This window comes from Lipophrys pholis (genome assembly GCF_963383615.2).
Source record: "Lipophrys pholis genome assembly, chromosome: 16".
Lineage (NCBI taxonomy): Eukaryota > Metazoa > Chordata > Actinopteri > Blenniiformes > Blenniidae > Lipophrys > Lipophrys pholis.
Genome location: NC_137634.1, coordinates 6,988,581 through 7,002,637, shown reverse-complemented (window position 1 = coordinate 7,002,637; position 14,057 = coordinate 6,988,581). Strand labels below are relative to the sequence as shown.

General features: G+C 40.6%; 1 protein-coding gene across 1 annotated transcript; it reads left to right on the top strand.

Moving 5' to 3' along the window:
* The first annotated feature begins 3,493 nt into the window (after positions 1 to 3,493).
* Positions 3,494 to 12,272, top strand: tmlhe (trimethyllysine hydroxylase, epsilon). Its single transcript, XM_080482537.1, has 7 exons — positions 3,494 to 4,293; positions 4,391 to 4,567; positions 8,185 to 8,464; positions 9,698 to 9,817; positions 10,621 to 10,857; positions 10,961 to 11,099; positions 11,198 to 12,272. The coding sequence occupies exons 1-7, from the start codon at positions 4,146 to 4,148 to the stop codon at positions 11,333 to 11,335; spliced, it is 1,239 nt and encodes a 412-aa protein (XP_080338663.1). The 5' UTR covers positions 3,494 to 4,145; the 3' UTR covers positions 11,336 to 12,272.
* The last annotated feature ends 1,785 nt before the right edge of the window (positions 12,273 to 14,057 follow it).

The window sequence follows — 14,057 nt, the reverse complement described above, 5'->3', positions numbered from 1 at the left end:
TTCATCTTCAAAACATGTCAGTTTGATGAGAACAAAATGAAACGGTTGACTCTGGTTCAAGTCCTTTAAATACTGTATATGGAAATGACTTAATTACTGATTATGAGCATAGTCTGAACTAAGTAGATGTGTATCCAGAGAAAAACAGAAGCAGAATTAAGTTTATATATCTATTTGAAACTACAAAAATGTTTTGTTTTTGCTTTTTTTTTTAGGTGCATTTCTTATTCAGACAACAACCCTCTTGTCACACTCGACCCGTTGACGTCGTCTTCACTGATTATCAAATGTCCGATAGTACTTGAACTTAGCATCACCGCAGCGGGGCTGGGCTATCACGAAGCTACGTAAGTGGCTCTGCTGCAGGAAGTGGTCCTGCAGCCAGGAGGTGGTCCTGTTGCAGGAGGTGTCCTGCTGCAAGAAGTGGTCCTGCAGCCAGGAGGTGGTCCTGCAGCCAGGAGGTGGTCCTGCAGCCAGGAGGTGACCCAAACACCCGATTAGTTGGTACAACACAGAGCAGCTGCAGATCAAAACACACTATTCCCATTGTCACGCAAGTGCTTCATCTATATGTTGTAAATTGCTGCATATAAGTATCAAAACGTGCAACACTGAAGTCACCGAAGAGACTCTGAGACTATGTGGCCCCTGATCAGGGTGGGATTCATTGCAACGACCCCCTATTGTTCTCTGTGATGTGTAGAGTGCAACCATTCTTTTTACATAATAGGTCTGTATGTTGTAATATGAAGTCATATTTAAATTCTTATGTTTTCTCTAAATAGTGTCCATCCAGTGTTCTCACAGAAAACACAACCAAAGACCCTGCTTCAAATTGACCGATATAATTTTGATAATTTCTTATTGGTGAAAGAGATTGGAAACCTGCAGGAGCTGCAATCATGTTTTCCCATTTCTAAAAGCGTTTTCTCTTCATGTTTCTGTGATTTATAGCTCATTTATCTTAAAGTTTTTGAATTTCCCATGCAGATAAGTCCCAAGCTTTGCTGTAGAAAGCCGAGCCTCTCAGAGATCACCAAAGAGAACTACAATAACAAATGTTTCATATGCGCCAGTCATTGACAAATCAGAGGGGCTGCCAGTTTCTGAAAGGAACTGCAGGGGGAGCCCTTCAGCAGGTTGGTGTCCTCCATCCACAGCTGTTATGACTCTTTTTTTCTTAAACATCTGCTGTCTCATGAAGGTCTCCAAGCGATTCGTGGCTTTCTGACCTCTGCCTGTCAGCCACATAGTGATCAGACTTAAACATACATACAACATATCGGTCTTTTAATATCAAAGACTTGGATAAGACGGTCTAACCCAGGGGTCAACTCACTGGAGTAACATTGTTATTACAATAAGCAGTGATGGTTTTGTCCTGTTTTTGTGGTGTTTTTTCGAATATATTTCCCTTTATTCGATCCACATGGTGCATTTCAAGGTTCTTTTTATCTGCAAACAAAGAGGCTGCCGCTGCAGGTATTGCGAAGTAAACAGTTACATATTTGATATCTCACGTTAAAGACAACAGAGCAGAAGGACATTTTTCTGATAGAACAAAATATTAAGATTCGGATTAAATCAAATTCATTGGTAGTGCAAATTTCCTACATAGTATGACGCTTTGAATTAAAAAAATAAAAATAAAATACAACTCCATGTATTCTCTGAGTCACACACACCCACATACAGTTTGGACACATCAAATAACCAGATATGCATATTTTGGGACTGTGGAAGGAAACTCATGCATGCTCAGGGAGGAGCAGGAAACTCAAAAAAAAGAAGGACCATCAAGCCTGGATTCTAGTGTTATTGTTATGTGAGATGGCAACCACTGTAATATGTGCATGTATTGATAATGCATTGAACGTGTTAATTCATATATAGTAGGGTGTGCTATTTCATTATATTTACTTATTGTTACAGCAACATTTTAGGATTTATTTACTTGCAAAGCTAAAAACACTTGCCTTATTTTCTTATGCTACTATTTTAACTGATGAGAAACATGTTTTTGTTTTTTCTTTTGTGACTGCAAATACAAGTGAAATGTTAATAAAATCATCAAATTGAATGGGTTGATATGCATTCAACGGGAGGAATACATCAGACACCGCAGCTCCATTAGCAAAGGTGGAATATACAAACTTATTCTTAAGATATGGTTGAAGTGATTCATTCTATACAGAATTGAATGATAACAAAATGAGCCCATCGCCATTTTTTTTTACCCATATCTAAAGCCTCAACATTATGACCAGGGACAAATAATGTTTGTAATGTTTGCAACAGATCTCTTGGGAATAGCCAGTGTGGAATAAAGAAACTAATGATTAAGCTTAAGTAGACCTTTTACAGACCAAGAACACCATGTTTACCAAGCCCCTTGTTTAATGTTCGAGGAATATGTAAATATCCCACCATTTTGAGTTATAATGCATTTTCTTCTTCTTATAAGTATTTGTAGAGATTTGATCAATCCTTTTGTGTTTTTAATGCACTTGTATTTTCATGTATTTAATCCTCTCCGTCTATTTCTTAGATGCATGTAACATTCTAATGTGTTTTTCAATATGTAAAGCATTTAGAAATGCTGTACAATGTGAATTGTTACCCGAACACTGGTACATTAACAGTAAGGGGAAGTCTGCAGCTAAATGCCCCCTTCAGTGACTGAACGTACCCTTCAACAGGTCCAGGATGTGTTTACATCCGGGCACTGTGGATGGATGAAGCGCGCATGTGCGCTGAGGTCAGCGTTGCCAGATTTGGAGAAAATTTACTTGTTTTAAACACTGTGAGCTGGAAAAATGAATCTATTATGAAGTTGTTGTTTTTTTTTTTAATACATTCAAAGGGAAACATGAATAAAAGAGAACAAACTTATATGAGAACAAAACAAAAACATTTCAGCAGTGTCCTTACACTCAAATAATCCGATTATTTATTTGAAAATGGAAGAAAATGAGCTTCACAGCTATTGGTTATGGAATATGATTATAAATTGCAATTTCTTTTCTACAAACATACATGGAATATGTTCAATAGCACTAGACAAACAATGTAAAGGTTGCAACATAAATAAGCAAATAAATACAGGACATAGTAAAAAGTACAAATAAAAAAGATAAGAGGGCGTTATGTTTATTCTTTTTTTAAATTCTATTTTGTGTGTGAAGACTTTGCCTAGCAGAATAACTGACTCGATGTGTTAATTAAGACACTATGATGTTCATTAGTCACACGGTTGAACACTTTGTTCAGTCTGTGCCGTCCTTTATGTTATTGTATTATTGTGAGCCTTTTTTTTTTTTCTGTTGGTGATGTGCTTTAGTAATAATTAAAATCACATCATTAGTTTGCAGAATGGTTGCGATTGTGTCTGGTTTTCATTGAGTCGTGCGTATTTTCTTTTGATCTGGCAACCTGGAGCAAGGCCTGCGCACAGTGCTCGAACCGGCGTGGTGTCAGTTTATGTTAGTTCGTCACTGGTAAAGAAGCAGTGCCCAGAAACAGACATTTGTGACGCCCCGTTCCTCTTTAATCTGCGCGTGATCGCTGCTGTGAAAGGTCATCCCGCAACTGTAGAGGGAAGTTACGTCGAGTTATTTTCTCCTTTGTGCAGCCACGGTAAAGAACGAAAGCATGCGTGTAAAGCCCGCTATTGGTCCAGCTTGGGATCAAACCCTGGTCATGTGCTGGTGAAACTGAAAACCACAAGACAACTGCTCCCACTCTACACTTCCTGTAATCTGTTGCATACAGTTTATTTCCACCTTGCCTTGTCTCCCCATCATCCAGCGAGGCTCTCTGAGGCACTGAAGGCTTGTTTGTTGCGTTTGTGCGCAAAGTAAATATCCTTTGCCTGTAAGGTTGCGTCAGTTTAATTCTGTATCTGAGCTGCTTGCTCGCTGCGCATCCTTCATCATAAGGAAGAGGATTAATCACATATCATCTACTGCTTTCCACACGGCCAAACTGACCTGGCACGTGTTAATCATTAACACCGTAAGATATTTATGGTCTACCCTCAAAGTTAGAAACACACCTGATTATTCCCTCTTTGGTCTGAGCGACGGCTGCGTCTTTAAAGTTTCATATTTAGGACATTTTCTGTCTATTATTTTTAGCCGATCAGGATGCTTTTGGGGGGGATGTTTTGTTCTGTGAGTCAGAAAGTGCGACCTGCTCTCAGACTTGCCGAGCCGCTGTCGGCTCTAAGGAACGTGCAGATCCGCGCCTATTCCTCCACATCTCCAACTTTCCGCTTGCTTGAAGACAGTCTCGGTAAGTTTGAAGACAGGTGTAAAAATAATAACAATAATAATGTATTTGACCTCTTTATGAAACGCCGCGTTAATCCTCACCCGTCTGAAATCACCAGAGCTCAACTACGGGGGGGCTCTGACGCTTTTTAACTATGTTTGGCTGCGCGACCACTGCCGCTCGGCGTCCTCCTACAACACGGCCACCCACCAGAGAAACGTGGACACCGGAAGTATTGACCTCTCCATCCGTCCTGTGCACACAAGTCTGTTGGACGGGCATCTCATCCTCACATGTAAGTCAGAGATCTGTGCAGTAGGAGTCAAACCAAATGCGTAAAAGTGCTTTAACTTGAAGGGGTGCTGAGGCGCACCTCCACAGATCACCACTTTTGATGGTGCAGCAATAACGCAGTGTCAGCAGAGGTTTGTGATCCTCTGATCCAACAACGTAATATGCATTTGCACCTTTAATAAAATGTATGCTGCAGTTGTGATTTGAGGAAATAATTAAATGTCAAATTCATTTTTTTAAAGAAAAAGCCAAGTTCAAAACACAATTCTGAGTTACAGCTCCTCCATATCACTGTTCAAATGGCATATGCATTTGTGGGATGAGCAGCAGAGCTGAGTATTCATGAAACATGGGCCAGCTCTTTCAATAGATATAGATTCTCTGACAACTTTTGTGTGTGTAGTATCGTGTTTCTGTAGGTTGTTCTCAGCTCATAGGTCATAACGTGTTGCGTCATATTAGTCATATCAAGTTTTGTGGCTTTTTCCCCCTGTCAAGGACTGTCTTATTGTGAAAAGGCCTCTTCGGTTGTGATTTGGTGGGTGTGGTAGGGGAAAAAGTGAGAAAGTTTACATGGAGTGCGTCATAAAAATGAAGATTCACATTCGGAACAATGTCTAGAAATGGCATGCGATGTGTTGTGCCATGGGCTGTGATGATGGATGTCGTCCACTATATTTTGTAAGTGCAAGCGATCAAGAGCAGCCATATACGAATAAGATAAAAAGTGAGAAAAATTGCTCACTGCAGGCAAACAAGGGTCTTAAATTAGAGAGCTGTTACAAATCGCATGGACAATCGTACAATCGACTTCACATTTTTGCACCACCTTCGGTACTGGTTCATTCATTTAGCATCACGAGTGTTGGCGCTGACACTGTGCCAAAGGTGGCCAGGGGCAGAGAGAGACACATTTACATCTCGGGGAAATTTAGAGTCTCAAATCCACTCATTACACATATGTGGACTTTGATAAACTGGAGAAACGAAAATAATGTACAAACTTGACATCAAAAAGGCTCCAATGCCTGAAATCAAACTTAATGTAGCTGAGGGTGTACCTGTTGTGATGGATCAAACCACTGGACTTTAGGAAGAGTGACAAAGACTCACTGTGACAAGTGGGGGCTTGTGTGCACAGTGCAGTCTGAAGACTGGTGAAGTGCAGAGGCCCACTCCAAAGCTAATTCTGCTTCAAGAAGCAGTCTATGTCCTTTAATGTCAAGGCACAGCATGACGCCATGTGATTCTCCATAAGAGGAAACATACGTTTGTATGGTTCTGTTAATCTAATTGATGTTTGCAGAGGTGGCTGGCGTGTAAGAGGGTGTCGGTGTTGCAGGAAACCTATAAGGTGCCATCAGTCACCTGAAGTGCTGACACTTAGTTCATACCTGATTTTTTTAAGTGTCTTTTTTTTTTTCCTTTTTTGTATTTAAAATGGGAACCCCTTGGTTTTTACCTCCAAAGACATTTAAGTGTATTTAATGGGGACCTCAAATAATCCTTCATTCATGTTCTGTACAGCTTTATGCTTGAAAAAGCTTAAGATGATTTTACTACATTACTCTTGTGAGAAGAGACAACCTTTGCATGATTGTCGAGGAGTTTGTCTAACAATGAAGTCAGACAGCACCTTCTTAAAGGCTGATTTTTTTTTTCGCCTACATTTAAGGACAACAAAAGTAGCACGGAGGTTCCAACAGTCCTGACACGGGTCATCCTTGAAACTCAGACTGCAAAATGACACATTGTTCTTTATGAGACAAAACAAGATTTCACTGACAATGTTGCTTAAAATTTGAGTTTGACTCTGGTTGCAGGGGTGTGTAATGGTTAGTGCACCTAGTTCAGGGCAAGTCGATTTGTCAAGCATATTTGGGTTTTCTCTGGGTATTCGGGTTTTGTCCCACAAATGGAAAAAAAAAAGATGCATTTGAGGTATCCGTGTGTGACTGTGTGTCCCGAGATGTCCAGGGTGTACCCTACCTCTGACCATAGTTAGCTGGGATTAAGTAAAGCAGCGTAGAAGGTGAGGGATTTTAGAGTCTTGGGTTTGTTCTGCATTGCAGCCGGAGAGATGTCCTTTGGCAAAACATCAACTTTGAGCCAGAGACTTCACCCCTTCGGAAAAAGTTTTTTCATTAGCCGGCCATGTCTGCTAAAAAGGGAATGTGGGTGGAGGAGTCAAGTCCAAGGGTGAGGTGGCAGTAAAGGAACGAATGTAGGGAGGTTTTCGATCCTGTTGGCCTGAAGACGGGTCAGCTGAGTTTCCAAAAATGTGACTCTAATATACGAGTCTACAATCTGGCAACGTACTGGAGTCTGCGCTCGGTAGAGAAAGCGGTGCTTGTAGCCCCATTTGGAGATTTGGTCCAAATTGAGTCCCCGCCGATGAACGCAGAGGGGACTGTGTATTTTCCCCTTGAGGGCTCACAGCTTATAAAGCAGGCTTCGTATTCCCATACTAATCGTCATCCTCCACATTGTCATCATTCACTGTTCTTCTCTCTTGTCCTCTTTTTGTATGCAATTGAAGAGCAGGCGGGAGGAATTTAAGTCTCTTCATTTGAGTGAAACAGGAAAAAACTGTCAGCCTGCAGCCATGTCTTGAAGTTTAAAAAAAAACAACCAAAAAACCTTCATTTCCAGCCATGTTTACCATGACTCTGTGTCTCTGATTTGTTGGACCCACGGTCTTATTCACAGAGACCCATGGACTAGCCCCCTCGCTGTGAAAAAATTATTTATAGCACCGGGTCCCTCAGTTTTTGTTTTTAAGCGAAGAGCACAAAAATCAATCACAGGTTTAATATCACAGCAGCTCAGTGAGACAGTTAGTGTTTGAGACGTCCGTGTTTTGGCTCTTCAGGTGTCTGTCTGGATTACATGCCACAGCTCCGTCCTAAAGACTGACTGATGCGTACCCCCGCCGGCTGCCGGGCTCGGCTTTCTTGTGCAGAAGGATGGCCTGTCACTGTGTTTTTATGCACACGCAAGAGTGGCACTGTATCTTACACAAAGTGACAAATGGGGATCTGCCAGCCCCGGGATATGATGGTGATGATGATGATGCACATGCTCCTGCAGGCATACTGGCAAGCGTGTCTCTCCCGGTTAGACGAGGATATTCAAGGTCGACTAAGGCTGCCAGAGGATTCTCTATCCACGGAGTCTACTCACAGAATTGGCTTGGCGGACGCGGAGTCTCAATACGGATCCGAGTCGCAGTTACACATATTATTTATTGATGGTTTCTATTGTATTTCATTCTCATTAGAGGCTCATTTGTATTGTTGTTCGTACACACTGATTCTAAATATACAATATAATTGGTAACGGAGGCTGTGCAAAGTTAAGGGAGCTGTTAATCGGGATTTTGTTCGAAAATAGGAGCATGAAATCAAATTTCTTTTACCCTTTCTGATACCAAAGGCCCCTGAAGAAATTCACACTTGGTTTAGACTTAGTGAAAGTTATTTATATCACACCTCATGGTCTCAAGACAAATTTCAGATGAATTAAAAACCGACATTAAGTAACAAATATAGTTTCTTTAAAAATATCATCTATCCTCTTACTTGTGATATTAACTATAGCTGTGTGTGTGTGTTTCAGGGCCTGACGGCCACAGGTCGGAGTTCAGCCTCGGCTGGCTGTCTGAGAACACCTATGAGAAACAGCGGCAGACCGCCACGCAGCGCCGCGTCCTCTGGAACGCAGACGCCTACAACAACGCACACGTGCGGTCAGCCAAGTGGGAGAAGTTCATGAAGTGCGATGAAGAGCTGAAGAGGTTTTTGCGAGACTATCTTCTTTACGGGATCGCGTTTGTAGACGAAGTTCCCACCACTGTGGACGCCACGGAGGCCGTAACTCAACGAGCCAGTCTCATCAGGTACATCGCAAAAACCCAACTCCGCTGTATTCCCACTACATTTGCACGGATCGCAACTCTTTTTTTTTTTAAATTTGTGAATAAGCACCAATTTTAACTTGGAATAACACTGAATTGGTACTTTGTGGATGTTTTCAGGAATGTCAAGCATACTCATTTAAAAAAACACCTACCGACCAATCAGATCTCTTGGAAAATGACCCCTCCTATTTTTTTTTCTATTGGTACACCGACTGCCCCGCCCACTTGGAAAACTAGCGCGCAGACGGAGTATTTAGAACAATCTTTTTGACATAATAAAACAAATCCTCGTCACTGAGGCTTTGAAGGATGTTTTTTGTTCTTGTTGTTGACTTGTTCCAAGTCTGTTTTGCTCCATGAGGGTTTATCTGTAATAATGAGGTTCATAATAATGGTCACGTCTGACAGAACTGCCGAAACATGAATTTATAGAACGCACATCTAATCTGCCGTCACGGCGAGGAATTAATATTCCAACACAAAATGCATTCGCACCGGGAAACAGCCTCAAAACAAACTGATGGACAATGGAAAGTTAAAGAGGAGCAGTGAGGAATTATAAACTGAAACTGACTGTTCAGTGCCGAGCAGGTCCCCCCCCCCCCCCCCCCCCGCTGCTCGGCTGCTCTCGGAGCAGAACACACACACTACAGGATTTCTTGTCGCAGATATTGAACATGTCCATTATCGCCGATCTCTCCTTTCCGAGACCTTCTGAGCGGATCGGACCCGACAAAATCGCTCTTGACACACCCCACACCACAGGAAAGTCAGACTCGATTTCTTTGCGCAGACATCCGACGATCGGGACTAAAATAGTCTCTATTATCTTGTAGTGTGTGCCGGCCTTAATGCACGAACCAAATTTATTTTGGTTTCAAGATGAGTTTCATACATATGAAACTATTATGCAAAAAAAAAGAAAATACTTAATACATTTCCCTTACATTACATCAGTGTCAACATAAGTTTGCTCTGTGACTCAAGCGAGGAAATTGCAAAGCCCTGCAAATGTTTGGCGATATTCTGTGAACTATTTAGCAAATTCTGTTTGTTATTTGTGTCATTTGTTCCAGTGAATCTCTTTTTGCCTTTTTACCTGTAGGACACCGTTTCCTCTGCAGCAGCAACTTCTATTCAATTCAAACTACAAATATATTTAATTTGTCTTTTGATTCTTTTATTGAAATTTTTTTTTGTATTACTCACCAGAGAGACCACATATGGGAAAATGTGGTGCTTCACTTCAGACTTTTCCCGAGGAGACACTGCCTACAGCCAGCTGGCTCTGGACCGTCACACTGACACCTCATACTTTCATGAACCATGTGGGTGAGTGCAGCACACGCCCACTTACTTGAGATGTCAAAGCAGCCTCGTCGCAACGACACTGAAAGGAGTGGTGTTTATAAAACATTGTAAAATGTACAAATGCACAAGGTGACATTCAAACGTGGTTCAGATAAGATTAGATTAGATATGTGCCCCTCTTCGCACAGGGACAAGATAGTACTGGCACTATTTAGTGTGTTAATCTTCCCTTGAAATGTGCAATACAAATACTAACGATACTACGATCCAAAACAAAAAAATGTAAAATGTGTTATATAGAGACTTCAAACTATACGGTTATAAGAGTTCAGGTGATTTGGCACAGTCTTCACGTCAGGAGTGACGTTATCAACAGTACTGCACTTTTCTGAGTGTAGATGTCTTTAAAAATAAATAAAAATATACCTGTTAAAAAGTAGAGAAGCAACAGAAAGTGTATCAAATAAAAACCAGTTGTGAGGTCGACTTTAAGAAATGTGTTGAGAATACATAGATTACACATAAAGTGAGGGAAACAAGGTTCAATAGGTTCAACAGACGAGTGTGAACATCTCCCTTTTTATCTTCGGTACATTATAAAGTAATAAACCTGGTTAACTCTTTTATAAGAAGAATAATCCCTGGGTATCCTACAGTATCTTACCAACATGATGCCAATCACATTCAAATCTCGACTTTTCTCACACAGACCCATTGAAGATCTAACCGAGACACTTTCACAAATTTTCAATAAATCAGAATCTGATTATTTAGCTATAGCTTGTATAAATTCTGTAGTTTGATGACACTGACTGCTCCTACAGGATCCAGGTTTTCCACTGTCTGAAGCACGAGGGCGCCGGTGGACGGACCCTCCTCGTGGACGGATTCCACGCCGCAGAGCAACTGCGCCAGAAGTCGCCGGAAAACTTCGAGCTGCTTTCTCGCGTGCCCATCCGACACGAATACATCGAAAACAGCGAGGGCCACAGGAACCACATGACGGGGATCGGACCCTTGCTCCAGGGCTACCCTTGGAACAACGAAGTTTACATGATCCGGTGAATGACACCTTTTGCGCGCCACCGAAGTTTTCTTTTCTTTGATGCAGCTGTTTTTTTTTTTTTATGTTTAACAGCAGAACTTCCTTTTGATGTTTTGCAGATACAACAATTACGACCGGTCGGTGATAAACACAATCCCCCATGACACTGTGCGGCGGTGGTATGTGGCCCATCGAGAGCTGACCGCAGAGCTGAGGCGGCCGGAGAACGAGCTGTGGGTCAAACTCAACCCAGGCAAAGTAAGACGATGCATTCGAGCTTTCCCGTGACGGAAATCAACAGAAAGATTATATTCTTTCAAAAGATTCACCATTTCTCCCATGCATTTCTTCTGAAGGTGATTTTTATTGACAACTGGCGTGTCTTGCATGGACGGGAGTCTTTCAGCGGCTTGAGGCAGCTCTGCGGATGCTATCTGACCAGAGACGACGTCCTCAGCACCGCACGCTGTTTGGGCCTGGAGGACTTGTCCTGAATTCACCTCAGTGACGCATCACTCAGACTTTTAGTGAAGTTTAATTAAAATTACACCGAGTAGGGTTTTTTTCTTCCAAACTGGGAAATATGAGGATTTGCTTTTAAGGCTTCCTTTAATTATTGTATGACCGACTCAGGACCTCAACTTAAAATAACATGAATCTCCTAAGGATCAGCTGTTGAGAAAGCGTCTTTAATGCTTATTGTGTCAATTTGACTCAGATATTATTACATTTTCAGGTTTTAATTGATTACTTTTTTTTTCTGGTGTGCTAAAAAAGCAGCTTTAAGAGGAGAAATAATTTAAACGACTTGAAAGAAAAGGATGACATCATCCTCCACACATCATATTTATCAGAGGATCTATTTGGATTACGTATATCCTCAGTGAGAGACGTGTGTTTAATATCTGTACGATACATGCATACTGCAGATCTAATAGCGTCTTGGTGTTTTATTAAACTTACATGTTAAAGTCCTAAATTACTATTTTCACCAGTAGTAGATCTCTCTGGGATTGTGATCGTTTATCTGAGCAATCAATTGTTCTGTTTTTTGTTATTTTTGTTGACCTCAGATTTTTAGACTCGTTCAACTTTTAACATTGACATTTGACATTTCCAAAACGGTACCATTGTATACTCGGGTGCCAATACTGATTTGTTTTTTTTTTTTTTTTTTCAGGATGACTATCAAACTATTTTGTGCACATATGAGTTTCTGTTTGCTGAGACTTTAATTATGTATATCCAGTATGTTAAACCACAAATGTGCTTGTATTTGCTGGAGTCATATCACTTTTCAAGGACTTTTTTTTACTTCTATTTTTATGAAACTTCATCAAAGCTTTTTGCTCACAACATAAATTCCTATGAACAAAATTTCTAGATTTTTTTTATACCCATGAAATAAAAAGAAAATAGCACTTATTACTACCCTGGTCCTCCTTTATTCGACACTCTGAAGCAATACAACACACTGCAACATTGGCAATGATTTCCAGCACATATCTTCTGTTCATAACTGGGTAAGTGAAGGAGCTGTGTAGTGATTGTTGTACTGTTTGCAAATGATTGTCTATGCCATTGTAGAATAATAGAAAGTGTTAATATCTTACCTAAAATAAATATTGAGCATTGCCCTTATTGTGTCGTAGGCAGCTGTGAACGTCTCAAAATTATTCAAGTAAAGAAACTATATTAGAAGGTTTATCATTGCCAAATAAGAAGCAATTTGCTAGATTTCGATCAGAATAGCCTGGTTGTTTTTCATGCAGAAATTATCATTATTATTATCATCCTTGTGCTTTATCTGCCTCAGTATGGATGCTGCCAGCTCTTGTTGCCATGGGAATGCTGTCTGTGCCTTCCTAGGCCTGGGGAGAGCTCCTCCTAGTGGACAAGGAGAGAGTTGATGTCTATTTACATGACAAAGTACAGAGCAAATGTTGAAATAATAATCAGACTTTAAATTTAAAAAAAAAAAAAAAAAAAGGTCTGACTGCAACTCGTTGGTCTTTGCCTGCTGCTTTTCACAGATTTGTATTTGTGTTTCGACACCGTGTGAGTAATGAACCACACACCCAATCGCAGCGCCTTTAATTACTCCGTTTCACATACAGAGGAGATTTTGAATTGAAAGACTTTGTATTCTAATGGACACATAAAAAACACTCTCTATGCTCTATGGTGCATGTGGAACAACATTTGCAGCGTTGCAATGCTACTTCCGAAATGAAACTCTTGATATGTTACTGATTGGCTGCTGATAAATCCAAAATACACATAACCTACTAAGAATAACCTGAGCTATCACGCCTGAGTGTTTATCTCTGACTATATAAATGTAATGATTCCTCAGGTCAGAGTGATCAGGTGACTCGTCTGTACGTCACTGCGGATGGAGCAGTGACAAAAAATGGCAGGATTTATCATGTGACTTTTCATTCTGTGCACTGAGTCCTTCTCCTTTTGACAATACTGTGATGCATAGTTTGTACCGGTATACATCACTGTCATTTTTCAAAATATTTCAACGAAAACATCAGACTGAATGAATCAACTTCACTGAGAAGTTCAACAATAGAAAAAAAAAAGTCCTGGGTGAAGGCAGATACACCCTGAACAGGTCCCAAATCCATCACAGGACAAACACGAAGAGACAACAATCCATAAATATGAGTCTCTTAAAAAAGCAAAAATATATGTATAAAAAATTACATGCTTTCAGTTTGCATGTGTGTTCCAACTATAAGCCGAGGAAAAAAACATGAGTGACATCACAGCAAACCAACACAAAATGAAATGAGATACCATACAGAGTGGTGTGTTAGTGGAGGATATTATTAAACGTATGAAAACTTACAATACATAGATCTAAATTAAGCAAAAAGAAAAGTGCTCCGTGGCAGCTGATATGTCACAAAGTCATAAGCAATAGAGAAAATTCAGACGACAGTACAACACCTTGGAAGGGATACAACACAGAAAATATTCTGTAATAAGATCCACAAATAAAAGCTGCTGGGGGCAGCAGAGGAACGACCTCAGCATCTCTGCTAAAAGCTATTTGGCGTACATCGATTTTTCAAGAAGTGACACAACATTTTCAGATTTTTTTAAATAACGCGCTGATATTCCACATTCAAGAAGGCAAACACACGATATCTATAGTTTGGGTTAGTTTTTTTAGTGTATCATGCTATCCTTCATCTTCCACCA

Bases quoted from the DNA above. Each gene is read 5' to 3' on its own strand.
- tmlhe (XM_080482537.1), top strand. From the start codon at position 4,146: ATGCTTTTGGGGGGGATGTTTTGTTCTGTGAGTCAGAAAGTGCGACCT. The intron at 8,465-9,697 runs GTACATCGCAAA...ATTACTCACCAG, and splicing joins CAACGAGCCAGTCTCATCAG to AGAGACCACATATGGGAAAA. The intron at 10,858-10,960 runs GTGAATGACACC...GATGTTTTGCAG, and splicing joins AACGAAGTTTACATGATCCG to ATACAACAATTACGACCGGT.